The sequence below is a fragment of the Aythya fuligula genome, chromosome 25 (genome assembly GCF_009819795.1).
Source record: "Aythya fuligula isolate bAytFul2 chromosome 25, bAytFul2.pri, whole genome shotgun sequence".
Lineage (NCBI taxonomy): Eukaryota > Metazoa > Chordata > Aves > Anseriformes > Anatidae > Aythya > Aythya fuligula.
The window spans coordinates 595,214-621,356 of record NC_045583.1 but is presented as its reverse complement, the minus strand read 5'-3'; the positions used below and the strand labels follow the sequence as shown (position 1 = coordinate 621,356).

Here is a 26,143-nt window from a genome sequence, read left to right as displayed (position 1 = left end):
TGAAGCAGAATTTCCAGCCATCTGTCCCATTTCCATCATAGAATATTCATATATATAAATTACATGGCTGAGGCAACATCAAGGGGCTCCTACATTACAGTGACAAATGTGTACAGTAGGCAGGGACGTAATTACTTGTAGATGGGAGACTTGCTGCTATTTTTATTACTGGAACTTGTCATCTTTAGATTAAGGTAATTTGCAAGAGGACTAATAAATGTCACCTGAGAATGGGGCAAAGAAGAATAAAAATCTTAACAAACCCGCAAACCTTCCAGGGACCGAAGACACGCAGCTGTATGAACATTTTTAACCAAACTTCTAAACATGCTCCTGGGACTTGTGAAAGGAATTTTATTTGTTCATTTCCCATTTAAGTGACATTTTATGAATAAGCCTAGGCATGGTCCCAGTTCATACCATTAACCTGCTCGCATGATTTTGGAGACGGAATGTACCTCACTCGCTCAGCTCCTTTTGATCTCCCAGATGACAGGAGTGAATTTTTCAGAAGCTGCTGGAGCTCAGCCTGACATACACTGGGTCCCTTCACAGGGTGGCTAAGAAAGCCCTGGTGCTGCAAAGCAACCCCACAAAAACAGAAGCAGCCTTTAAACCTACAGAGCAATAGAGGAATCGCTTTTAATTTCCTCCTCTTTCCCCCCCGCCACAGCTTGAGCTCAGTTCAAGGGGCAGGCAGGTTACGAGGAAATAGGGCTCGGTATGCAGAGGTCAGCTATGATCCAGGAATGTGATTAGTCACAGGGGCAGCACGGGTGTCACTGGGAGATACTCAGAGGCAGAAGAAAAATACCCTAAGGACACAGATCTCTGGCTTCATCCACCCTCTTTACAGGGCAGATGGAGACGAGGAACCTGAACCAACGCAGGACGCGGTGACAACGTTCTCCCTTACCTTGTAGTAGTTCTGGTCTGATAAACCTGAAGCTCTTAATTACTGCAGCAATAACTATTTTATTTTTATAGTACATTTTTTAACTGAAAGGAAAGCGCTTAAAAGACCACACGCTGTTTAAGTTTTCATTCAGAAGATTTACACACCATAAACTGTGGGGAGTCCAGTTAAGTTACACAACAAAACACGAGCCCTTGCTCTGCCCTATAAACCCAGGAATGAGTTGAGCCGTTTTTTGACCTGACATTTAGGCTGTTAAACCTCCTCTACAAACACGAGGCAGACAGGTTTCTATGGAAACTTGGATGCATAGTTTAAGCGTGTTTGGCCAACAGGATTTGCCCATACCATGAAGGGAAAGAAATCTTCCTTTGTTCTGACACTAATAGCAAATGCATATTCAGGTCTGGCTGCTGCCCCTTGCCTCCTGCCCTGCAGATAGGCAACAAATTTCAGAGCATGTAAGATACGTTTGTTATTCCCTACAAAAGCCCACGCTCACACACGTTACCTTGGTCTGGACTGAACCACGGAGGTGAGAAGCAGCTCATCTGCCATGCAAATTGAACTTCTGATCAGCCTAATGAGGCAATGCTTCTAAACTACTCAGTAACCCGTAAATCACAAGGTTTACCCCAATACAGACTATCAGGCGAAGGGGAGGGGGCAGGATGAACGAGGGGGCATCCACTTCATGTTAACAAACCAGCGATGTGCATTAGTGACTCATTAAGCATTTTCTGTTCGCCATTCATCAAGCAGCCATGTAGGTCATTTGGCTTCTCCATCATGCAGATTGGAAAAGAAATAAATTCATAAAACGTGAACGTGCCCACTTTGCACCAGTAATCCAAGGCAGCTGTGCTCAGCTGACTACTGCAGCAAGCACACCAGCCTGGCGAGCAGGGGCAAGCAGCTCCCGGACTCACTTTCTCCCAGGGTCTTCTGAAGAAGGTCGTGCTTGGCCTGGAGCTTCGTTATCAGGTTCCTGCCCTCCAGATACTCTTTCATTTTCTGTGAAAGTGGAAAAAAACAAGATCAGGAGAAGACAGTGGATTTCTTTGATAGCATCTTTAGGTTACTGGATGCTGAACATAACTGCAAATACCGAATTGCATCAGAATTTACACAGCACAAAGGAGGCACTAACCCCCCTGCTTTAAATGCCTGGCAAATGCGAAGCTCGGTCCATACATATCCGCAGCGTACTCCCTATTGTTGCACTGTGCAATCAGCTGCATGTTTGGCATCTCTCAGGCATCTGAGAAGCTGTCAAGCATCTCCTCTTCAGACAGGGCGCAGTGGAAATGCACTTCCCTCCCGCGTCACAGCCAGCTGAATGAGCAATCTGTTTTAACAAACTAAAAGGCTGCTACTGTGCTTATTCTCTCACTTAACCTCTCTCACCCCACTTTACTTGTCAAATACTGTGTCTGCCTCCACTCTGGATGATACACAGGGCTGGGTGGGGGAAATGGGACACAACAAATAAAGATATTATTTACGTTCAGATTTGTTGTCTCGGTGAAATATTATACAATCATACAGTCATTTTTCCCACTTGTTTCTGATTCTTCACAGCTCTGCAAATGCTATTTTTACAGCTCTTTCATCTCTTTTGCAGCTCAGAACAGCATTATTTATCTTCACTGTGCTGCAGCACATGAAATACTCTGTTGCACAGTAGCTGGCCACATTATAATTAGGATGTGCTTACACTCAAAAACACATGAATAGCACAGAATTCTGCAAATACCACAGACCATTCTTTAGAAACATGAGATATTTAAAAAAATCGAGCTAGGAAAACAAACACACAGAAAGGATTTTCATTTAATAACGCAAGATTCTGTTCCTGCCTTACGCTTTCCCAATTCCATTCACTTCCTCCCAGTTCTGGCCTGGTATTGCCAAACTGGACTGCAAATCTTTAAGGTAAAAAATGGCATTTTAGCTGCGAGAGTGCCCTGGACCATGCTTGTCCTATGCAGGCTGTAAGAATGGCAGCCTACGTGTAGGATAGGAAGAATCGAGGAGCAATGTGAACAGATACTGAGAAATATTGATGGGGGGAAGCTTCCAGGGGCTGGTCTAGTTTCTGGCAGTCATGCGTACGGACAAGAAAGTCGAAAATGACTGAGCTGGAGCTTTAATTAACCGCTGAAGTCTGTGGTTTATGTCCCTTTGGTTGATGGAATTGGAACACAAATTTCACAAGAATTAAGTCCCTTTGGGGAGTCTCAGCACTTCCTGCTTCCTACTCTAAAACTTCAACTTTTTTGTTGTTGTTCTAGAAGAACACAGGAAGCGTGATCACTATGGAAAAAAACTATCACTTTTTAGAATTTCTCTGTAGAACCTGTTTGCCAAGCCCTCTGTGTTTTTCCTTAACCGGTTAAATTTTTATGTCAATTTTGACTTAAGAAAACGTGACGAGAGTAAGCTGCAAAAAGAACCTGAGAATTTGAAGCGGGGATTTGAGGATAAATCTGACTGTGGAAGGTGCCGAGCGCCCTGTCTCAAAGCCAAGCTCCGGCGAAGAGATGGAAGCACTGGGAGGCTCTTCTCAAAATAGCTCCAGCAGATGCTTAAAGATCTGCAAAGCAACCTGATTTGGAGAAGAGCTGAGCTTCCTTTTGAAGCAGATATAAAACCTGAGACTGCCCGCTGCTGCCTGGGGGCCACGGTTTGGGGTGGAGAGGGCAGGTTTGGATTCCCTGCCCGGGCTTGGTGACCTCTGGCACGTGCGGGCGCTCCTCCGACCGCTGGGGCTCTGACGCATTTGCGGCGGTCGCACTGAGAACATCGCCTGCCTACGGAGGAGCAGCAGGGATTGGTTTTCAAGGGAAAAAGGGAGGGTTCCTTTCAATTAGGAACACATATTTCCTCTGTTCTTTATACTTCCTCATGCCTAACATTCTGTACCCTGCCAGCTAGCAGTACACTGATGAAAAAAATAAGTAATTTCAAAATAAGGCTGCAGGCTTTTTGTCAAATGAATTACAGAGATCCACTAGCATTCAGTTCATGGCTTAATAAAAAAAAAAAAAATCAAAGCACTGAAGAACTCCTCAGGATTTCATTTCTGACTGTACTGCTGGAGTCGACGAAGTACGATCAGATAAGGCAGGAGAAGCACCCTCAAGTCACATTATTTCCACATCGTAAAGAAGAAAGAGGTGAAGATGTGCTGCTAGCTGGAGATAGTGAGCACTTTGTGCTCGCCACCTCCTCAGAAGCCTGCAACTGCCGCCCCTTCCAAGCCCAAACTGCTTTCAGGATTTCTCCAGCACGACCCAGTGGGCAGGTAAAAGGCACGACGAAGCCACACGCAAACTAGGCCTCATCTTCCTTGCAGGAATCGAGATGTCACGCTTTGGGGGCTATACAGAAAACCAGTTTCTGTTGCTGTCCCATGTCCCTGCCTGCCTCCAGCCCCGAAAGCTGCGCAGCTCCCTCGGCCCAGCCCAGGCACTCGGCTCAGGGCGCGGGGGAATCGGAGCCGGCGGCTGAACGTGGGAGCAGTGGCACGGGGACAGAAGCAGGGTGACATTTCTGCCAGACTGACGAGCAGGGGAATTTTGTGGAATAATTCCTCACGTCTTAAGGGGTTGGTAATGATAAATTTACATTCATTTTTAAGGCGCTTCACAGAATGAGCATTGTACCGGGTTCTCATCTTTCTAGAGGACAAAAAAAGACAACATCTCAGCTGAGAACTAAAATCATCCCTGGCCTTGGAGGTAAGGAGAATCAAATCTTTCATTCTCCTGTTTGCCTCCTGGGTAGGGTGGGGAGCCAGTGACAAGGGCAGCGGCCCCGCAGAGCATCGTGGCACAGCCGTGGGAGGCAGCAGGGCTGCAGCCAGGCACTGAGGATGTGCCCCTGGCTTCCAGCTCCCTGCTGCGTCCCCGCTGTGGCTACCTGCGATAGCTCAGCACGCAGTCAGGCATCCTTCCTGCTTTCCACCAGCACAGGGAGGTTCAGGCGTCTATTCTGCATACAAATCTTCCTCCAGAGCTCTGACAACAGAGCTGTCTCAGCACAAGTGCGCACTGATGAGCCTCTACACGCAGCTGCTGCAGTCTGTGCTTCAATTCGGTGCCCACTTCATCCACCTAGGAGCCCTGCCCCACCAGCAGTACAGCACGGGGCACTTCCAGCTGGGGCTACATCACAGCATGGAGCCTTCTTTCAAACCAGGATTTTCCTTTCCCTTCACATTCCCCAGCAGGTCGCACAGCGTGCATGCACTGCTCGTGCACTGTGCTTTTCTCACTGCACAAAGAAAGCCTCGCCCCTGTCGCTGCTCAGCTCTGCCGCTCTCGTTTATACTCCTCCTCCGAGCATCTTCTCACACATGCTGCAGTAACTGCTCCCTGCAGATCCACGGCCTGAAACCCATAAAAGGGGTATTTGCAGGTCTGCCCAACAGCAGAGGAGTCAGGGAACAGCTTTGCCCTGCTGATGGTTCTTTTCCTGCACCCTGCAGCCCCGCAGCGGCTCCAGCGCCCAGCCCTCGGGGAGCAGGGCACTAACACGAGGAGATGCCAAAGCCACGGCCAGATACAGCCCTGGGCTTGTCTCCTGCCTGATCACATAATAGCCCCTCTCTCTAGGGAGGGATCACTTAGAGTTCAATTAAAAAATCATTTTTCTAGTTTCATAACCATGGGCAGGCTGGTCAATCCCTTCTTAATTGAATTGGTTTCTCCACCTACTATTCTCAATTACCAGGTTCACCTTCTAGGGAGGCTTTTTGATTTATTTTTTTTTAATCAAGGCCTGACATACACCAGCTGACAGGTTTAATTTGCACAGAAACTTCAGAATTGGTAGTAAGCAACACCAATTTAGAAACGGAAATGTAGAGGGCAATAACTATAGCAAAAGATGCCCAAACCAAGATAAGACGTATGATTTTCAGCTTCTTTTGGAAATATTTTTGAAATGGAAGAGAATTCAACAGTTTAACATAAATCTAAGTTAGGAAAAACAAACATACAGTCTGGTATGAAATTCAATATAAAAAGCTCTTAGTGTTTTGTACAAATGCATTGGCTCAATTAAAAGCTTATTTGAACTACAGAAATTTTAAGAGGGTAATAAAGAAAGAGCTAAACATTCTTTTCGTTTATGTTACGTTTGAAATTGATATTTACAAGCTATTAAGTTTTCTTTCAGATAATTCTTTTTTAGATGGAGGAGAAATCAAATTTTACACAACTTATCCTTTCTAAGTTTGCAGCAACAGACAAATGTATCCCTATATATTTGTAAAGAATTCAAAGCACCTGTTTTGAAAACCTGATACGCTAACTCTGCTTGGCCAAAATCAATTACAGAAGCATTTTTGTAAGGTGATAGCATTATTTTGCTCTCTCCTGTGAGTATCATTCTAAAAACATTACACATGCTCACACCACGAATTAACTCCTTACTGTAAAATAGAACTGCTCTGTCTCTTGCTGGTTGGCCCGTCTCTTGGCAATGCTTGGTTTGCTCATGAATGTTTCTGAGACTGTGGATTTAACAGATTCCATAGAGTTGCTGTACTGAAAGCAGTCTGAGACATCGAAGTCCTCTATTGTGACTATATCCTGGATCGTCTGGAGTGTAGCTTCCATGGTCTTCTTAACCTGTCCAGCAAGAGTAAGAGTGTATGAAAAAAAAGAAGATATGTTGCAAATGGAAGACAAAAAAATAGTTAATGGTACCCCAGAGTGTTTTACTAATAAACAAATATTACTTGTTTCATGTCCTGTGGGCCATAAAAGAAATACTAGTTCTGCTCACTAACAGAGCACCGTTTGTAAGAACAAAGGCTTGGCAGCACACTGAATGTGCCAGCAGTGTGAAAAGAGCTGGAATCCCACAGGCTGGGGTGAGAAAGTAGGGAAATTTAACCTCAAAGCAAAGAGTGCTGGAGGAACAACGTAAACATCTTACTTCTCTAATTACATCTACTGGGTATAAGAGAAATGTTAGATTACAAAAAGGCTTTGTCACACTGCAATTGTTTTCTGAAGGCCAGGATCAATTTACCAGACGTTAAGAGTTCACAAATTTTGCCCAAGGATTAAAAATTCTTGAACAGAAGTGCAGATGAGGCATTTTGACATATTCATAAACAAACGCCAGTGATCTGCTCTTCTCACCCTAGATGACCAATTAAACAAAAAACATCTTACCTTTGGTTATGCAAATTCACCAACTTCACTTCAAAACATTACATTCACCTCTTTCTCGTAACTATCCAAATACAACTTTTGCAACAAAGCCAGTCCTAGCAATTTAAGGATGGGGAAAAGAGAAATGTGCATGTATTTTAGGGGCTCCTCTGCGTGCATTCAGCTTTCATCCAAAATCACAACCTAACATACTACTGGCCTCAACTGCCTTATTCTTGAATTTTCCCATAAGCCTTCATAAAAGAGGACCACAGCAACTACATTCTTTCTTAATTAGTCCTCACTGCCCCGTGGAAGCAGTAAAAGGCTTGTTGATTTGGGTTGATTAGCTCACCTCTTCATTTTCAATCTTTAGTGTAGATAACCTGGACTGCAGCTGCTGGCACCTCTGCACTAACTCGCTCTGCACTGGCTGTTGGGCACACAGCTGGGACTCCTGGAAAAGAAAAAAGCATCATTTTTAGGAAAAAAAAAAAAAGTAATCAAGAACAGTTTAATCACTTCATTATTATTATAAACAAACATAATCTAAAATGCCTCATTTTAAATCTTTACTAACTCTGGATTTCCATCAGTGAAAAGGAATGTATTTGACCAAATTCCAGTCCACTTCTTGACTGTCTTTAGAACTGAATGAAAGAGACAGAATGTGTACATCTCAAAAGATCTAGAAAAAATCAACTTCTTTCACTGAGGCAAGGTACTCATATCTTCTGGAAGTCTGAGGGTGCTTTATCACAGCGACTAGGCTAAATCACACTCTAAAACCCCCAGGAGAAGCGAGTGTGCTTGTATCTCATCAAGAACTTGCTGCTATTAGCCAAGCATCCTGAGGCACAGCAAGCTCAGCATGTTTAGCTGACCTACCTGTACCTACAGGAACAGGTAGAACTCACTATTTAATGAATTCAGAGGAATTTAAATAGAAAAGAATGGGTTAGGTACTTATCGAAAATGCCAGAACAGTGGGTTGCCCTGTGCTGTTAATAATTAGCTGTCCTACACAGCACGAGGTAGCTTTCCTTCCAGAATTTTTTAAAGGAAAACATTGATTTCATTGTATAAGGCTACTTTTAAAGATAGACATTGCTGGAGTTTTATCATGCACATACACAATCACATATTCAATCTGGTATAAGCAGAACCATTTCAACAAGTCTATCAGCCTGCATTTATAAACATTAATTCGGCCTTGAGAAGAAACAAGTGAAATAAGATAAATGACTCGGCAAACGTGAGCAGTTAACTGAGTGACAATCTGCAGGTAATTTTTTCTTCCTAGTATCTTACAGGATACTACCGCTGTGCAGAAAAAAACAAGAAATGTCATTTGCTGTCTGAGGGATTCACTTACGAAGGCCAGGACAAAGAGGAACCTTAAGCAGTGACTGTATTTCTTAGAACAAAAGAATAGGTAGCTGCAAGAGACAATCCTTGCAGTTTTTCTTGAATCTTTGTGAGAATAATCTAGAAAACTAAGCAATTGAGCCAAATTAATACACTGTACGTGCATCCCTATTCAGATTTGTGAACTGGTTTCAACTTCTGTGATTTAAATGGTTCCCAGCCATCTAACTGCTATCTTGGGAAACCTACCACAAGAGAGATTTTCTATGAGAAAAATTAAAATCCTCTGTCTGCCTTGACCAGCTTTACCTACACTACTTTAATGTTTTAACCCAAACTAGCTGTCTTCCTTCATCTTTGTGACAACAGTATTAGGAAAACTAAACAGCTCAATGCATTGGCACAGATGAGACCATCAAAAGCTACTTTCTGAAGTGTGGGATGAGTATCTTTCAGATCACACTTCACATCTCTAACTTCAGGGCCTGTCTCAGACTGCAGGAGTTAATAGTGGCTTCAACAAGAGGCTAAAACATTGTTCCCTATCTGAATTTAGTATTATGCCAAATTAAGCATTTCTGTCTTCAGTAGCTTTGCTAATCAAGAAGTGAGGGTCACTTGCATTCAGACATCTATATAATGAGCCACTGCTTACTCTTCCTATCAGCTCTCTTTTCTAAGGATCCCTTCCAGCTCCCAGAAATAGAGCCCAACAGGTGGCCTTTTAGCAGGTCCATCTATCAAAGATGAAGGAAGTGCAGAGGGGAAGCTGCAAGGGTTTACAGAGCTAGAGCCAGATGACCATAAACTGACCATATCACCCATGTGCGGCTGAAACTCGAACTTCATGGGCGGACAGAAGACATTGTTGTACATCTCCATCAGGCGCTGCTTATCACTGTTGGCATCCAGGTTCTCAACAGCATTTTCGATGGCATCCAGCCCCTCGTGCTTCGACTGCTCCAGGTTTAGCTCAGCAGACAAGAATGTCCTGAGAGCTCTGTTGAGGCTAGCGTGGTACCCCAGGTCACAACACTGCTGGAAAAACACACACAATTCCATATGAATAAGCGAAGGCATTCTGAAATGAAAGATAAAATGTTTCCAGAAGGCTAGAAGTTATGTAAGTGGATAAGTCATGGTTGTTTTCTCTCCTAGCTATCACAGCAGTCTCCCATCTCATTGATTGCAGAGGAATCTTGATAAGGGATCCCTGAAGTCATCCCTAAGCAGAACTGAGCCTATAATCCCATACAAATTTCTACATCATGTTACAATTTGCCTCCACGAAGAGCACAACTTAAAAGTATTATAACAGTTTGGGGAGTTCTCATGGAGTACCAGAGACCTCCTTTCGTTCTGTTTGGAAAAAAGAAAAAGCACCTTAAAAGTGGGCATGTTTGCTGGTATGACAGTGTATTTCTTTAAATTCAAATAATTTTTTCAGTGGCATTGATTCTCATTGAAAGCAGTCCAAAATCCTTCAATAAAATTATTCTAAGTAAAACAATGCAATATGTATTACAGGAAGAAACAAGCCACAGGATTTGGATCATCTGCAAAGATTAATCTGCATCTGAATGATTCCACTCAGTTTTCTGTAAGGATAGAGAAAACTGCTTAATTCAGTGTACTTCAGGAAGCAAGAACACGACCTGTAGAGTCTCAGACATAAAGAACAGAGCCAGCCAAAAAGCTAGCAGCGATCGGCTGGGGTGACTTCATTGCTGGGGTGAAACAGAAGAGCAAAAACTTTCAAGCAGAAAGTGGTCACAGTCAAGAATTTCCTGGCTACTACCGACATGAGGATGATGTCACTGCAAGACAATCAGGCAGCTTCATCTCCACCGCGGCTGCACAGCCAAGTATTAATGTACCATAGGGGAGAAAGGCGCTTTTCATTAGCTGATCAGAAACAGCCTGAATTTTTCAGGCATCTAATAAAGTGAGCGAGAAAGGAGCCCACCTTCTTGGAATTACAAACAAGATTACATATGCTAGGAGAATATCCAAAAAGAAAGAAAGAGACCATCTGCTTGATTGCTATGCTGCTCTGTAAGCAAAATTCACATGAAATCTCCTCCTCACCCATCATTTGGGTCTCATCACTGTCATTGTGTGTAAACGCGGGGGGAAAAAAAAAAAAAAGAAGAGAAAAAGGAGAGAAAGGATGGGTGGAGGGAGAGAGAAGAGAGTGCCTGACTAGCAGACCATCCCCAGCTCTCCCCAGATTTGTCTCCAAGCACTGCTAGATGCCTGGCTCCTGTGCCAACGCGCTGTGGCAGGTGTGGAGCCTTGTAAAAAGAGCAGCGCTTGCTGGTTAGACTGGAGGCAGAGAATTAAAGGACACTGCATTCAATCAGAAAGAACAAACAGCAGCCAAAAACACAAAAGCGAGTTGATTGAGAATTTGCACGTGTGGAGGCAGCCTTGGATAAACAGCCCTTCAAAGGCACTGGTTCTGGCACGCTCAGGATAATGCCACCCTCCGCAATGATCCAAAGAAAGCCAGTCCGAGTTGGGCCAACAGGCCAGCCACGACTGGAATCAGCTCAGATTGAAGAGGAGCAGCCTCCCATTTCTCCCTGTGAGCCAAGCTGTTGTATGCCCACACGGAGAGGCCAGCTTTCCTCCCTGCTCTCGCTCGCATCGGGAAGGAGCGCGGCTCTGCTGCACGGGGAGCTCACTGGTGGGACTGGGAAGTCCAATGAGACTCAGTATTTCATAGCCCACCTCACCGAGCAGCAGGGCTATGGTGAGATGCCAAAGTATTTTAGCTTTATTTTATCGAAGCTAGTGACAGAAAACATTTTTCAGCCCACTCCCCCGCTTTAACATTTTTAAAAGTCCAGCATACCCATTTATAAACCTATCAGTCTTGCCATCCCTTTTCTGGGTTATATAAATGTTTGATGGAATCGCTCTCCAAGGAAATCAATTTTTTATAAGAATTTAATGATAACTCATTCAAATTCACTTCCCAACATGACAGCTGATTAACCCTTTGCCAGTTAGAGGTTTTCAAACAGGCACCAGATTTACATTTGGAAAGGGAAGGATGGAGAAAACAGCAATAAAACACTCATTCCTAGAAGAGCAAAGTGAGCTCCAGGACTCATACTTACCCATGCATTTTTAAAAAAAGATCTGTCCTAGTGACCCTTCCATAAATATGAGATACTCGTTTACACAAGCTTCCCCATTACTGTAATATTGCATTAGCATCAAAGAACTGCCTCTGTCCCCAAAGTCAGGGAATTCAAAACTACTGGGCTATGTCAGTTTATTGCTCTTAACACACAATGAAGATTTAACTCACTCTTATCCTTCCACAGACACTGGAACACAATGTGCTGAACACATCTGACCAGTTTAAAGGCATTTGGCCTAACAGGATTTATAAATAACTCTGAAGATTGCTTTTATATTATATTTCCAGCTGCAATATCAAACGATTAGATCAAGGAAAAGAATTAAGATCTGACTTAAAAATTGCATTTTTATTTAAGTCAGATGGTTCAGATAACCGTCAATGGTTATCATTGTTAATTTTCAATCCTTCAGATCAAAGGCATTAGTAAATCTATATTCACTGTGTCTTAACGAGGAGATAACTGAATTACATCTCCTGTGCTCCCAGGTAAGTTCAGTATCTTTCCATGCCTTCTGTAAACAGAGCAGATAACACTTTTCTTTTAAAGATTTTGAGAATTTGCAACATTCTGATAAACTGAATGGACACAGACCCAGTGTCATGACGGCCACTGTGGAGGAGCAACAAGAAATCAATGTAGTGCAGAGGCTTGGCTTCTGGTCCTGCACCCTGCCTACATCACCGCCCCAGACAGCCAAGAGCATTTAGTGAAGAGCACTTCACACTTCCTTCAAAGCTGGATAACCTCTATTTGTCAATGAACTACTTGAAAGATCTCAGGCCTGTATTAAAATTGCTTGGGGTTTATGAAATCTAAATGGATTTTTTGCTCTATGAGTCACAAAACTGCACTAAGAACGGTCTGTTAGCAGACAATTGAAACAAGCACATTTGCAATATTTGGGGGAGGAACTATGCATAGGATTTTCAAGAAAAACATTAAGACAAATTCCGCTGATGTCAGGGAGATGAATCCCCACCTTGTATGAGTTAGTATGAAGAATATAAAGTTATCACTGGTAAAAAAAGAACAAAAGCAGAAAAAAATCCACCACAAAAAAACAAAACAAGATGACAATATTCAAGCTGATCCAATGTTAACCAAGAAAGTTCTTCTAAAGAGGGAGCAGATATAAAGGAAACAGATCTCTTTGGTACCACCAAACACGACATTTTGAAATAACAGCATTTTTTTTAAACACAGGCAATCCCTGACCTCCAAAGGACAGGTTTTAAACAAATATCTAAATGCCTAAAAAGCACCTAGGTGTATTTTGTGTGATTTTATGATCAGCTGAATAAATGTGCTATATATAATGTTAGGTAATGTAACGGCTGACTGAGTAACAGTGATCCAAGTGATCTTTATTGCCTGTGACTAGACACACTTCTGGTAGCTACTTGCCCACCTACAAAGAAAGTTCCCTTCAGGCTTCACAACCGAGTGTTTTTAGCAGTGACTGCAGTGGGCTTTCCTTGGCAAACAGAATGAGATCAAGCAGCAGCCAGTGACCCAGACACAACATGTTCACTGCATTTGGTACTCCAGCTCTGCACACTGAAGTGGAATAGTGATGTGTTTGTGAGGAATGCTGGGATTCCTAGCAGGCTTTCAAGAGTTTTCAAAGAGGGGAGATTCTTTTTCTTTTTTTTTTTTTTTTCCTTTGCATTTCACCAAGAGTAGAATTGAGGTCCCTGGAATACTGGGGTCTTTCATTCAGCTACAAAACAGAGTTTGTAGGCAGCTGGGGAACAAGCTCCCTCTGCCTTCTGCTCCGTCACCCTGCTTCTGCATGGAGCATTCTAAGGGAAGGGGGCTAATTTCTATAGACAGTTTATTTCTTTGTTCCTCTGCAGAGAGGGACAGGCAAACTGCAGAGGGGCTAGCAGCAGAACTTCCATCATTTTTGACACTCTTCTGACACCTTTCAGAACTGGTCTGACAAAGTGCTCTGCAGTCCCAATGACAGAAAAACGCATCACGCTACTGTAGAGCTGGTGGGCAGGGGTATCAGAGAACGGGAGGTCTGAAAAGCAGGGAGATCCATCCCTCTTGTAAACTATGCTATCAGAAACATTAACTTTGAAATGCAAGGATTTTTTTCTGAAAACCAGTTAAAATCAGCTTCAGAAAACACTTCTGTCCTTGACTTCTTTTACCAACTGGTATACTGATATTACAGTTAACACTCTCCTTTTTTAAAATGTGCCTTTGAGTTGAGGGTTTGCTTAAAATAGTAAATAGAAAATGTCAAGCAACATCGTGATATTGAAACCGTTTCATTTTAACTAAGCAACTCTTCTTTCTACGTGTTTCAATGCCAGGTTTATTGGGCAAGCTTCTATCTATGTAACAGACGGAGTGTGACATCTAAGAAAAGCTCACTTAGCAGATTAATGACAGATCATCATGCTGTTGTTACTCTCTAGGCTGCCATCACTCCACAGCTGCAGAGCTGTTGCCAGTTGTGCTGGTGTATAAGATGTTGGAGAAGGAAAGGCAGGTGTGAGGGTTAATGGCAATGATATTCATTGCGAGCACCCGAGCAGCAGCACTTACATCAATGAGATCAGACAGGTCGTGAATGTAATACTTGAATACAGACGCATTGGTGGCTTCCAGAGCAAGCAGATATTCATTTCTTGCCTTAATAGCCTTCAGTCTGTTTTCTGTGTATTTCGCTTGGCGCTAAAAGAGAAACCAAAACCAGAATATGTTTTAAAAAGAGGTGCAGCAGCAAGAACAGCATTTTTAGAAACAGCAAACAGAGTGCACTGAACAAACCTCACCCTGCTCACACAGTTCTAGTTCACTTGGACTGCAGTTTCACCAGGGCTCAAAGACTTAGAATTTAGATCAATTATTTTGAAGTAATTAAACATTGCTGTATAAGACACCTTTGCATTTAAAGTCTTATCTGAAAACAGACTCTGTGGTTGGGGAAGAAGGAAGGAACAAGGTGGGTTTATCAGGTCGCAAGGTGCCTTACAAACCTTAGGTGCCTTAGCACTGAGCTACCTACCTGACTGACCAATTGCAAGGCAACCAGTTCTGCCTATGAAGCCAGCCTGGGACTGCGTGCCTCCCTGTACCACTGGGAGGTCAGGCATTAAGCTGGCATGAAACATTAAACAAAAGACCTGGCCAAAAATCTTGTACTCTGTACAAGAAAAAAACACGTTAACCGTGACTTCCAAGAAGACAGATCTTACTTTCATACTCCACCCTTGTTTTAATTGTTGTGACACGACTGCAAAACCTAGGAGAATATAAATGGATATTCAATTATCCTTACACAAACCTGCTGCTAGCTTTTGCCTTTCCTAAACCTGAATATTTAAAACTTGCATAAAAAATGAGACCTGTGTTTGAATGTCACAAAGGATGGAATTTGTTAGTTCCTGTGCTGAGCTACTGCAAAGGGCTCCTCCTCAAGCACTCTACACAAGCAGCAGCAGGACTATGGCAGTACCTTCTCCTTCATTTTCTCTATTTTCTTGACAGAACTTCGTCGAACGTGTTTTTCTTCAAACTTGACGTTGGAAGTTGAGTCAGGGGAGCGTGGCGTCTGCTTGTCCTCTTGCTTCACCGACTTCCCAATCTGCTTTTCTTCCTGCTTCTCTGCCTCTTTCAGCTTGCTCTGGGCACTGATGCTGTCAGCGTTGTACATATGGTAGGTTTTCATAACCTGCAAAAGATGATACACAAGAGTTGTAGAGCATCCCATTTGATTTGCTGAGGGAGAAATGAGCTTACCTAACCTGTAGAACTAATCAGGCACACAGAATTTTTTCCTTCCCATGTTAGCTGCATTGCCAAGTCTCAGGGCAGAACTGTTATAGCTGTATCTGGAAAGCTCACAAGCTGGGAAGGAAGAAAAAATCCTAAGAAATAAGTCACGTGCTACCAGAAAAGAACATTTTTTGAATTTGGACAATAAAATGCCCCAAATTAAGTTTGCTTAACTATTTCATAATAGCTATCCATCACGTTTGTAATAAATGCAAGGTATCATACTAACTAGCTGGTCACTGTCCAAGGGTCTTTGAGAGTCAGATCTGGTCGCTGGTTGGGAGTTAGAAGCGTTCAAACTGGCAAAATACTCAGGGAAATTTCACATGTCAAAAAAAGCACGACAAAAGACACGAAAGTCTCTCAACACAAATCTGAAATCAAAGTGGATTATTTTGCAGCTGCTTCTTTGTTTAGTTTTGGCATGCGCCTTCTTGTACAGTCCAATAAAGGAGTCATAAAACCCGAAAAGAGAGACTAAATTCAGCCTCCTTACTATTCAAAGAGAATTACATGCCAAGGCTCGAAAATGATAGCTTTTCATCACCAGGTACAGTTTCAGAAGGGATGCTATCAGTCTTTCCTCCAGATGAATCAGTCATTTAAACATCACAAGACTCAAGGAACTGTATGCAAATCAAGTCTGAACATAATTGCTGCCAAAGCAACTCCGGTTCAATTTGTTTAAATCAAATTTGATATGAAAAAGCACTTCTCGTTTTATCTGTTTTTGTTAGATAATTTTTGGTGTGTCTCCTTCTGCTCAAGGAGACCCAGATCTTGTACTTCATGGACAACTTTTATTATAGCTCTTATTTAGTAAGTAAGTAGGGCTAGATAAATATTCCCTAAGACAAAACCAAAACACATTTGTCTGAGAGGATATTCGTGTCTAGTTTTGCGTTAAGAAAACAGAAAAAAAAAGGGGGCATAACACATAAAGTGACATTTTTATCCACAATCACAAAGCAATTCACATATAGACACCAAAGGAAGCATTTCTGATGTCATTTTGAAAGGGTGCCAAGAACTGCACAGTTACATAAAGACACCCCAAAGTTTCAGCTTCACTAAAGATCCCACTTGCAAATAAGGTAATTTAGATGAAAACCCATTTATACCTCTTCCACTTTAGCTTGAACCGTGCCATAATTTTACGTAAGTAGGACGCATGCTCTCTCTCCATGCAGCGATCAGGAGAGGTTCTCAGATACAAAGAGACGTTGTATTTAAACATGAAAGAGAATGTGAATGCAGCCAGTATTAAAGAGACTTCCTGAATAATTTACACACACACTTGCAGCTACTGCATATGCTTAGACTATAAAGCAGGCATTTATAATAATAGATGCAAAGTACTTTCTCTTCCTCTGTCACTGTAAGTAGAACTGGCAGAAAGCAAGAGAAGCAGGAAGAGAAATCCCAATGTTACTGATTTCATCCTGCTAACAGCACCGCATGGGCAGCCATGCCCAGCGCCTGCCCCACGCCTGGCAGTGGGGTCCCTGTTGGGGTCAAGAGCCCAGGCAAAGGCTCCCCGATTTCATGGACAGCCGTTTTGCCTGAAAAGAGAGATGATGCCAACAGAACAAGACTGGTTTGCGGATAAAAGCTGTTCCACAAGCCCCCAGTGATAGATTCCAGCAGGAATTCCTTTTAATATGACCGACAGAAGAGGCTTTTACAAATGAAAATGAAATTTTTGGTGAAGGGGCAATTTAAAATTTTACAGCAGAAGGAATGAATAAATTTCAAGTTCCTAGCTCTGACACAAGAGAAAAGTCATATCCCATGTCCTTTCATTTATCAAAGGCTGAATTCTGGAATATTTTCCAAGGATAGAGAAATTATCGTGACTCAGTGCTTGGCTCCATGCTCTCTCAGAACTGGGCATACAGAAATGATTGTACATGTCCTCTACCCAGTCACCTCAGCAACTGCAGTGCCACGTGAACCTGGCCTACCAATAAATCTCAGTTCCTGAAAGTCTGTCTTTAGAGACAGCTCTGCATTCTCTCTTAGGATCCCATCCAAACACATGACTCAGAAGTTGAATCAGATCGAGCCCTCCAATACAGAATAATTTCTAGAGTAGGCAGAGCTGATGGCAGGTACCGATACATTTACAAAGCCACCTTCACACCCCGAGTAAATCGTCTGCCTTTCAGGAACCTGAGCACAATGCACTGTGCCCACACTGTTGTAAAACAACTGCAGTGACAGCACATGGAACCACGGCTCAGCTTTAAAGTGCCTCCAGCTTCCACCACGCTGCTGCTCCCCAGTCCTCCTTGGCTTCCCTGCCGAACAACACGCAACCTCTTTGCCCCCAGAGGAGGGTCAGCAAGACTGAACTGGATTCACAACCTCACTTTGACTGCCCGAAGTGACTTGAGAAACATCCCTGGATCATCTTTTGAAGGAGCAAAGGAAAGACCACGCACCCCGCTGTAACGACTCAGCGTGCCATTAAGGGCGGGTAAAAGACAAAGCAATCTGAGCAACAAAACCGTGAGCAGGTTCTGCTTCTAAAACACAACTAGCCAGCTCAGTAACAGCTGCTGAAAGGAAAAATTGAACCAAACAACAGGCTCTTCCATTCATCTACGCAGTAAGAAAAATCCCCAAGCAGCAAATGAACTTTTATGAACACATTCCTCTCTGTCTCAAGGCAATGCCTCTTGCTTGAGGTCTCCACTGGATAGGCTGAGAAGCAAAAAGCACAGATGGAAGGCTATTGCTCCAAAGGGAGCTGTTTTGCTCAAAGAGTTGAGGAACAAATAAACACAGTGGGCTCCCTGCTGCTGAAGTTGTTTGCTGTCTTTTGCATGCTCATTTCCAGAAATGGACCACACGAAACCACTACGCTTATCCAATTCAGGCATGGGGCAACCCGACCAAAGATTTGTAGTGCATCAGGAGATAATTCTAAGCATCTCTTACTCTTTTTAAAACCAACACTGCAGCTAGCAGCAGGTGTGTGTTAAGGTGAGATCTTTGGGAAGCGAAGCCAACACCTATAGAGCTGAAACAATATAAAGGCTGAGTGAAAAAGTGAGATTTATGGTGCTACACAGACTGGTGTACACAGGCTGCCTCAAATCGCAAAGGCTGCAGGCATTTATCAGTCTTGACGCTTAGTCTGTGCTGTAACAGCAGGCTGGGAGAAGTCAAACACTTCTTCCTTCTGTCTGAAACGATGCCAAGAAGTCAGTTTGATTTACCGTGTAGAGTTCATTCAGGACCTTCATCAAGTCTTCCTGGAGCTGCAATCCCACTTCCTTACTCTGCAACAAAAACAGAGAAATGAAAGTTAATTGGGGAAGATGGCAAAAAGGCGGAGGAAGTGAACATGCTCTGCATCCACAAATAATCTAGGCTCAATTAAACACCACTATTTATGCTAGCAAATCCACTAACTGCTCTGCCCAGAGCCACTTACGGCCAAATTGCACGAACAATATTAATAAATTGAAATGTTGTATGTGTGCAGCCAGGAAAGCCTTCCAGTGTGGAGGCGAAGAAATTTCCAAAGAACGTGAGATTTTTGTCACCAGGACTAGAAACACCTAGATTTTCTGATCTTAGCAGGATTGAGTAATACTGAATGTAGGACAGCTTGGTATGTGCTAGAATATGCAAGGTGAAGAAATGCAGAGTAAGAAAGCCATCAGGAACGAACACCCTTCACTTACCATCACAAAAGAGGCAATACAATTTTGCTGGCGTAAGGAGATTCCTTGACAAAGCCAGGCTCTGCGGGCTGCGAGGACAAGCCAGCCAGCACCTCCTTTACACTCACATCTGCAGCACTGCTGCTTTCCAATGACCTTGCATCTGGCTCATGGCCCTGCTGCCCCTCCGCTCCTTACCCCTTGCCCCTCAACCACGCGTCCATCACGAGCTGGCAGTGCCAACCCAGCACAGAACAAAATGGGGCTTCTCAGGTGGGGGCTGGCAAAATATTTAGGGATGCATCCAGGAGGGAGACCTTGTTGCAGTGTCCTCCAGCTCCCAGCCCCCAGCCTGTATCTGAGCGCAGTGTTAATACGTATTTAGTTGTTTTAAATGACAAGGACTGCAATGCAAAACAATTTAACCCTATCAATATAAATGACTCCGTCCCAGGGGACACTCGCATTAGTGAGATGTGCAGTTAAACCTCAGGCTGTATGATTCAAACTTGTTTCCTTCACTAAAACGTTAGAATTAAAACAAAAAACTGCAGAGGGACATAACTGGCTGTCAAAGCTGGCTGACGCTTGAACTAGCTTGCAACCAAGTGTCAGATTTTAAAAATATATTTATTTAAACTCCCAGCTAGGTAGTGAGCAGTCAACAAATCCACATCGCAGCTGGACACAAGTGGATGGAGAGCTGGCGCTGGCAAACGTTTGGCTTCAGCTAAACCCACAAACAAGGAACAGATAAGCTTCTGGTTTTCTAATAAACAACTGAAATGCCCGAAGAGTCACATCCCTAATTACTGGAGGATGGCACCTCCGTATGCAAAGCCCTCTTTGAAGAGGCTGCATGCAAAGAAGGGCGAAGCAGCTTCCTTGTGAGTTCAGTGGCACTATTCATCTCTTCATCACAGACAGGATTCACACTAAAACTGTTTCTATTCGCATTCTAAAGAGCTTCCATGAGAAAATCTGAGAAATGGAGGCACATCAAAAGGCACACTGAGCAATGCCACACCTTGCAGGGCACCGAGAGGCGAGCGCCGCGCTCCAGCCCTGCTATGCAGCGCTGCCCTGCACACGCTGCTCCCCCACAGACCTCTCCAAATCCTCTTCTGCAGCAGGAGCATCAACGATCAAGAAAAATCTCTGTATTTCTAATACGATTTACACCTCTTAGCCTCCAGTTATTGAAAGAGATTAAAGCCAATGAAGCTACGGTTAGACCCAGACAGATGTTTCATTTCCCTGCTGTTGAGGAGTCCAAGAAGAGATGGCCCAACCATTATCCTGTTTATTCTAACACGCTGCTGAAATGATTTTAACTTACTGCTTTAACCCCGTTCCACAGTGCACATACCGGGTTTGACAATCACTTTGAAATTCCAGGCAAACCCAAAGCCGTGCCGACACCGAGCTGGGCAACAATCACCTCTTTGTAGAAAGCAGCCAACGTGGCCACATCGTGTAAAAACACCAGGGCTCTGGGATTCAGGGGGGTACAATGCATCCTCTAAGGTGAAAGAAGGAAGAGGGGGGAAGAGAGAGACCAACCATCAACAGCTTGTAGCTGTTGCTTGTAAAGCATTGGGCGACAATTGTAAATGCAATATGAAGCTCCCTCAAAAAAGCCTTTAAGGATAGCAGGCAATTATTTGGTACTTGAAGCATGGCACGGGCCTCTATAGGGAGATAACTCCTTCAGTTCCTTGCCAGCCGTCGGACAAAACGCTTCTCTCAGTTTGGCAGAGGGGAACAAGAACCTGAACGGCTCCAGGTACTGCTGGGGAAGAGTTCCTGGGCTGCAGTCTGTCCGTAAGGCTTTGTAACGTCCACAAGGAAAAATTCAGAGCATCCCGACACAGCTGTACACGGCACCTTGTCAAAACCAAACAGAAATCCAAAGGCACACAGTACCCTGAGGGAAAGGAGGGGAAGGACAAGGACAGGCCCACCTGCAAGTGACATCCACGTACCATGGCCCTGTGTGGGCTGCAGGAGCCTGCCCACTTCGACAGCTTTGCTCCTACAAAACGTTTTACCAGCAAAAACCGCAGCAGGTGCTCACGTTTCATGACAGACACCTCAGAAACGCAGTCTGAGCAGTGCAATCTTTAACATTTTCAACCCCTTGTCTGTAATTTAATATTTCTAATGATTCCGAGGTGCAGGAAGGAGATAAAGCGCACTGAATTCCCCCTGTTCCGAGGGTTTATTACGGAAGACATCCAGATCAGTAACTGGAGAAAGCAGAGAAGAGAACAGATGGCTGTCTTTTCATCCCAATGCTGCTATTCACAAAGAAACAAACAGGTAGGCTCAAACACTGGCTCTAGTATTTTATCCCTGTTTTCCCACTGATTAGAAAAGCCCAAGTGCATCTCCTGCTACGTGCAGCAAGAATAACTTCCCCCGGTTATCGCTGCCTCCTAACGCGATACCTGCCTGATTGAGCCCTCATGCTCTGCAGGTTAGGCGTACATAATAGCTACCGAGTTAAGCAAATTTGATAGGTTCCAGATTATTTATGCCTACAAACACAGGAAAAGAAAAAGATAAAAAAGGCAGCGCAAACAGGCAAACCCACACTTAACCAGTATTTCTGGCTAAGACGTCGAGATACCATTATTTTTTTTCCACATGCCTCGATGATAAATTAAAAAGCAAAAGGAGAAAGATTATATAATTAAAAAATTAAACGATCCTTGTCTGAATGCCTCCCAGCTCAGCACTGCAGGGAGGTTTCTGAGATTGCAGGCACTTTGCTCCAGTCCCCACGGGGCTCCAGCAGCGAGGGCGAGATGCAGAAGCAGGAGCATCCCGGCCAGGAGCTCGCGTGCTTTGCATCTTCCTGTGCTCCAGCCTCACACATTAAACCTGCTCCCCAGGCGGCCAGATGGCCTACTGGAAAAACAGGAGTCTGATACAAGCTCTGGCAAAGGGGAGCATCCTCCTTCTGAGTCTCTAATTTACAAAAGAGGGAAAAAAAAAAAAAAAAGGAAAGTGGATCACTCCCAGTCTTCCCAATCCCAGCAGACACTGCAGTAACCACTCCTACGCTGCTTCCACCACCGAGAGCAGAAAACTGCTCAAGTTGCTGCTCATCATTACAGCGATCTGGGTCGCAGAGATTTTGTGACTGCCTTTTTCTCAGTGCTGGATGATGAATGGAAGTGACTGGCGAGGTCTGTTTGAAGTGCCCCGAGCGCTGAGCTGAGCACACAGAAGGAGCTTTTCAGCAATCTGTTTCACGGCGCTGCTCGAGCTGCCTGGACCGGACCAATCATCTTCCTTTCACCCAGCTCTTTTCAGCCCATTTTGCTTATTTCTTCCATAAAATTGCTCATTCATCATACAAACTGCTGAAGCATCAATTATGTGAGATAGATTAAAATGAATATTTTAATGCATATCCAGGTTGAGGAGGAAAGGAAGACGTGCAAGTGCCAAACTGTCAGAACATGAAATTCTTTGTGTTTCTGAATGAGCTCTCAAAAAGGAAACTGCCAGATTCCAGGACTGGAAAAAAATTAGGATTAGGATGAACCTAAGACAAATCACAGGTGTCACGAAAATAAGAGCCAAGCAATCAACACTGTTAATTTCATGTTGCTCCCCAGTACAGATTTCACCAAAAAAGGTTTAGAAGGAAAGTCGAGCAGGCAGAGGCTGGTAAATACGAACCTACTGGATGATGCAGTGCTGTTAGATTGGGAAAGCCAAAAGAAATGCCTTAGACATTAGGGAAAAAAAAAAAAAAAAAGATGTTTGTAGCCTGGCAGTTGCAAACATCTCCCTCCGTGCATCAATTCCTATAGCACGTTTCTCAAAGGCAGAGAGATTAGAATGATTAATTTTGTAACCAGTCTTCTAGGAAAAAGCAATAAATGAGAGCACAAGAAAATCTGATGAATTCTGTTATTATCTATGCCTGGCTGCCCCTGCAACGTATCTGTACCCTCCTTAAAAGCCCTGCGGAAGGGCTTGAGCAACCCAAGGCTCATCTGGTCGGCTCCAATAATAAACGTGTAGGGAGGGGGCGTCCCCACAAAACTGCAGGGGCAGGCGATGAGGAAGGCAACACACAGGCCTCCTTTTGTGCCCAAATCAGGGAAATCACCAGCAGCACCCAAGAGAACCTGAGTTATTTCAGCAAGGTGACAGCAGCAACCGCTGCCCAGCAGCGCTACCTCCCAACACCGGGATTTTTCTTGCAAGCTGCCTGTTCTCAAGCCTTTTGCTCAGCTCCCCCAAAAGCAGAATTTGCCCTAAACGTGCCTGCACACGTGCACACACGCTCTTTTGTCAGGGCTGCGTGTGCCCCGAGTGCCGAGCCGTGGGCCGCTGCCACCCCGAGCCGAACGCAGCTCCCCAGCGCCGTGCCAGCCTCTCAACGGCCTCTTTGTCCATCCCTCCTCCCCTCCACCTCCCCTCTAATTTAATCAAGATGTTTTTGGGATCTACGGCAGCACTCGCCTGGCTGTTCCGCATTCCACCCAACATTAGCGACTTCAGCTTCAAAATATTCGGGGGGGATAATAAATAAGGGAGCACAGGAATGCTGTCAGTATTTTATGCCCCAGGCCTCAGGCCTTGCCAACTGAGCTCCAAGTTGGACAGAAGGATGAGACGGCCTCAAAACAAACCCCAAAGATCCCAAGGAGCTTTCCTTGGAGACCCAAGAGCAGCAAGGAAGGGCTCCACAGCTGGTGGGGGTGAACACACAAAACACGGCGGTGAGATTTTATCTAAAACTGCCCGAAATTACGTCAGTCTGACGGGGCTGAAACTAACCCAAGCCTGGCGAGTCTCAGAGCCGTTCTCTAACAAGGCCATTTCTCCACATCTCTTAAAAAGGATTAATTAAATTTACATTGGTAGAAAACTAGCATTAAATGCTCTAATGTTTTTTAAATTAACAGTGGGAGTAGGGAGGCAAGCGGATTGATTTCTTGCTGAGACCAGCAATGGAATTTGCAGAAACATGGGATCCTTTCTGTTCCTGTCTAGATTGCCATTACAGCACAGCACATTTATTACACATTAGTTAAGATCTCCTTACAAAGTTTGTGAAAGAGGAGGCTTGCCAGGTACAATTTTCCAAGATCATGCATGTAGCACTTAAATAAAATTTGCTACTAAAAGCTTACAATTCTTTACAGGTACAATCTCAAAAATGTACTTTTTTTTTTTCTTTTTACATAGGCCTGCCTTGAATTCATTCACATGCAGTAACAAATATGATTTATCACCTTCGTGTGCTCATCTAAACGATCGAGCAGTTGCCCTGTACAGACGCACTCCATCACCACCAGCCCGGTCCATTTGTTACGGACGTCACACGTCTTTCACAAGGGCATCCCCTCGGTGAAGCTCGTAACCTGCACGAAGCCACCGCGAGTTTTATCCAAGTTTCTCCCACAGCTTTTAGGGAGAAAGTGCTCGGCCATGACTCACACGGCCCTACCGAACAGGAGTTGTGTAAAGACTTCTCCTAAAGCGGCAAACACTCCGGAATTTAAAGAAAAGCTTGGAAAATGAGATCTATGTGATTCAGTACACACGCATATTCTGGGCAGCAGATCATCAGTTTCTAGCTTAATGATCCATTATGCACTGGTCAGTCGCATTTAAATTACAGTTGCATTATCTAGTTTTCTCCACCATTTCGCTAGTGATTTGTTTCACCACTATGTCAGTAATAAGGAATTTTCTCCACACAGCACAATATTGTACTGGGAAAAAGCCCTTCCTACAGCAAACCCTGTCGCCCTGCTGCCTCCTGTACTCTGGGCTTAAACACTTGCTTCCAACCAGCCCCCAGCCCTTTTTTCTCCCTTTTTTTTGGTATTCTAAGCCGATGTTATTGAATTTTGTGCTTCAGGCTCTCAGCTCCAAACCATGCAATCTTATGGCTGGGAGCATTCATTTTGGCTGCGAAGCCAGCTATATTCTCACTCATTGAACAGGCCATACATGAAATGGGCTTCCAAGGTGGCCAGACCTAGCGGCGAGCGACGAAGCCCTGTCAGACACCAGGTGCAATGTCCTGCAACGCTGCTCAGGGCGTTATCGCTCCGCCAGCAGCTCTCTGCACCCTCTCGCAAAACGCCGTGGAGCATCTCTAGGACAGACTGACCAGAGGGGTCACTGGGGGGGTGGCCCAGAGTTTAACAGGAGCTGGTCCCTTGCTCCTGGCTGACCTGAATTCAGACCAGGGCAACACAGGGACGGGCGTGCTGTTGTACCAGGACACAGCACAAGTGCAGAGTAAATTGACAACAAAACGCAGTACCAACACACAGCTTTCACACTATTACAGAGCGCCGAACGCAGCATATTCCTTACCCGGCCTATACGCAGAAGTGATATTTTCAGCCTGCAACCTAGGTAGGGAAATTACTCCAGCTGCACCTCCCGTATCCTGCCCGTCGTGCCGGGCAAGAGGCTCTGATGCCACCTTGCATGGCCCCGGCACAGCGCAGGCTGCTCGGGCACCAGCACTACCCGGTCTTGCTCCAGCTCTTATCCCCGTGCCATTTGCTCTAAAAATACGCAGGTAGGGAAGCGGAGATTTAATTTCGCCGACGAGAAATCGGAGAGCATCGTCTCACAACAGGCTTTTGTGTCCTTTGGCTTTCGGAAAAAAAGGTAAGAACTCAACGTTTCTATTTCCTTATCAGAAAACATTCACCGCTATACCTGATCCCGGTGAGGATTCACATGATAACATTGCCCTCATTTTTTTGGGGAGGCACAAAACTAGATTATCCTTGCTACTGATAGATGCATGAAATTGCACTTGCTTCCCCTCAGAGCAAATAATAATTGTACTCCTCAGTGATGTTTTATTTATGGCATTTGTGTATTTACCTGTTTACACTGGTTTAGAAAAATATGTTCACAGATGCCCAGCATTATGACCAGTGCATTTTTTTAAGCTTAGCTTTTCCATGTGTGGTATATTTTAAAATTTTTCATATTCTGGTACAAATGTGGCAAACGAGATATACTGCAGCTGTAAAGTAGGTCATCTTAAGCGAGGACCCCTTAAGAGAA

At 44.2% G+C, this 26,143-nt stretch overlaps 1 protein-coding gene across 5 annotated transcripts in view; it reads right to left on the bottom strand.

Annotated features, from left to right (window-relative positions):
- SRGAP2 (SLIT-ROBO Rho GTPase activating protein 2) overlaps window positions 1–26,143 on the bottom strand; it is a 101,163-nt gene that overhangs the window by 27,844 nt on the left and 47,176 nt on the right. For 4 of the 5 annotated variants that reach the window (XM_032203067.1, XM_032203070.1, XM_032203071.1 and 1 more), the window contains exons 4-10: window positions 18,626–18,688; window positions 15,082–15,297; window positions 14,169–14,297; window positions 9,268–9,492; window positions 7,442–7,543; window positions 6,358–6,555; window positions 1,846–1,930 (exon numbers count right to left, since the gene is read on the bottom strand). In XM_032203067.1, coding sequence (XP_032058958.1) covers window positions 1,846–1,930; window positions 6,358–6,555; window positions 7,442–7,543; window positions 9,268–9,492; window positions 14,169–14,297; window positions 15,082–15,297; window positions 18,626–18,688 — 1,018 coding nt within the window. The remainder of the gene's footprint in view (window positions 1–1,845; window positions 1,931–6,357; window positions 6,556–7,441; window positions 7,544–9,267; window positions 9,493–14,168; window positions 14,298–15,081; window positions 15,298–18,625; window positions 18,689–26,143) is intronic. The other variant, XM_032203068.1, reaches the window with a different exon arrangement.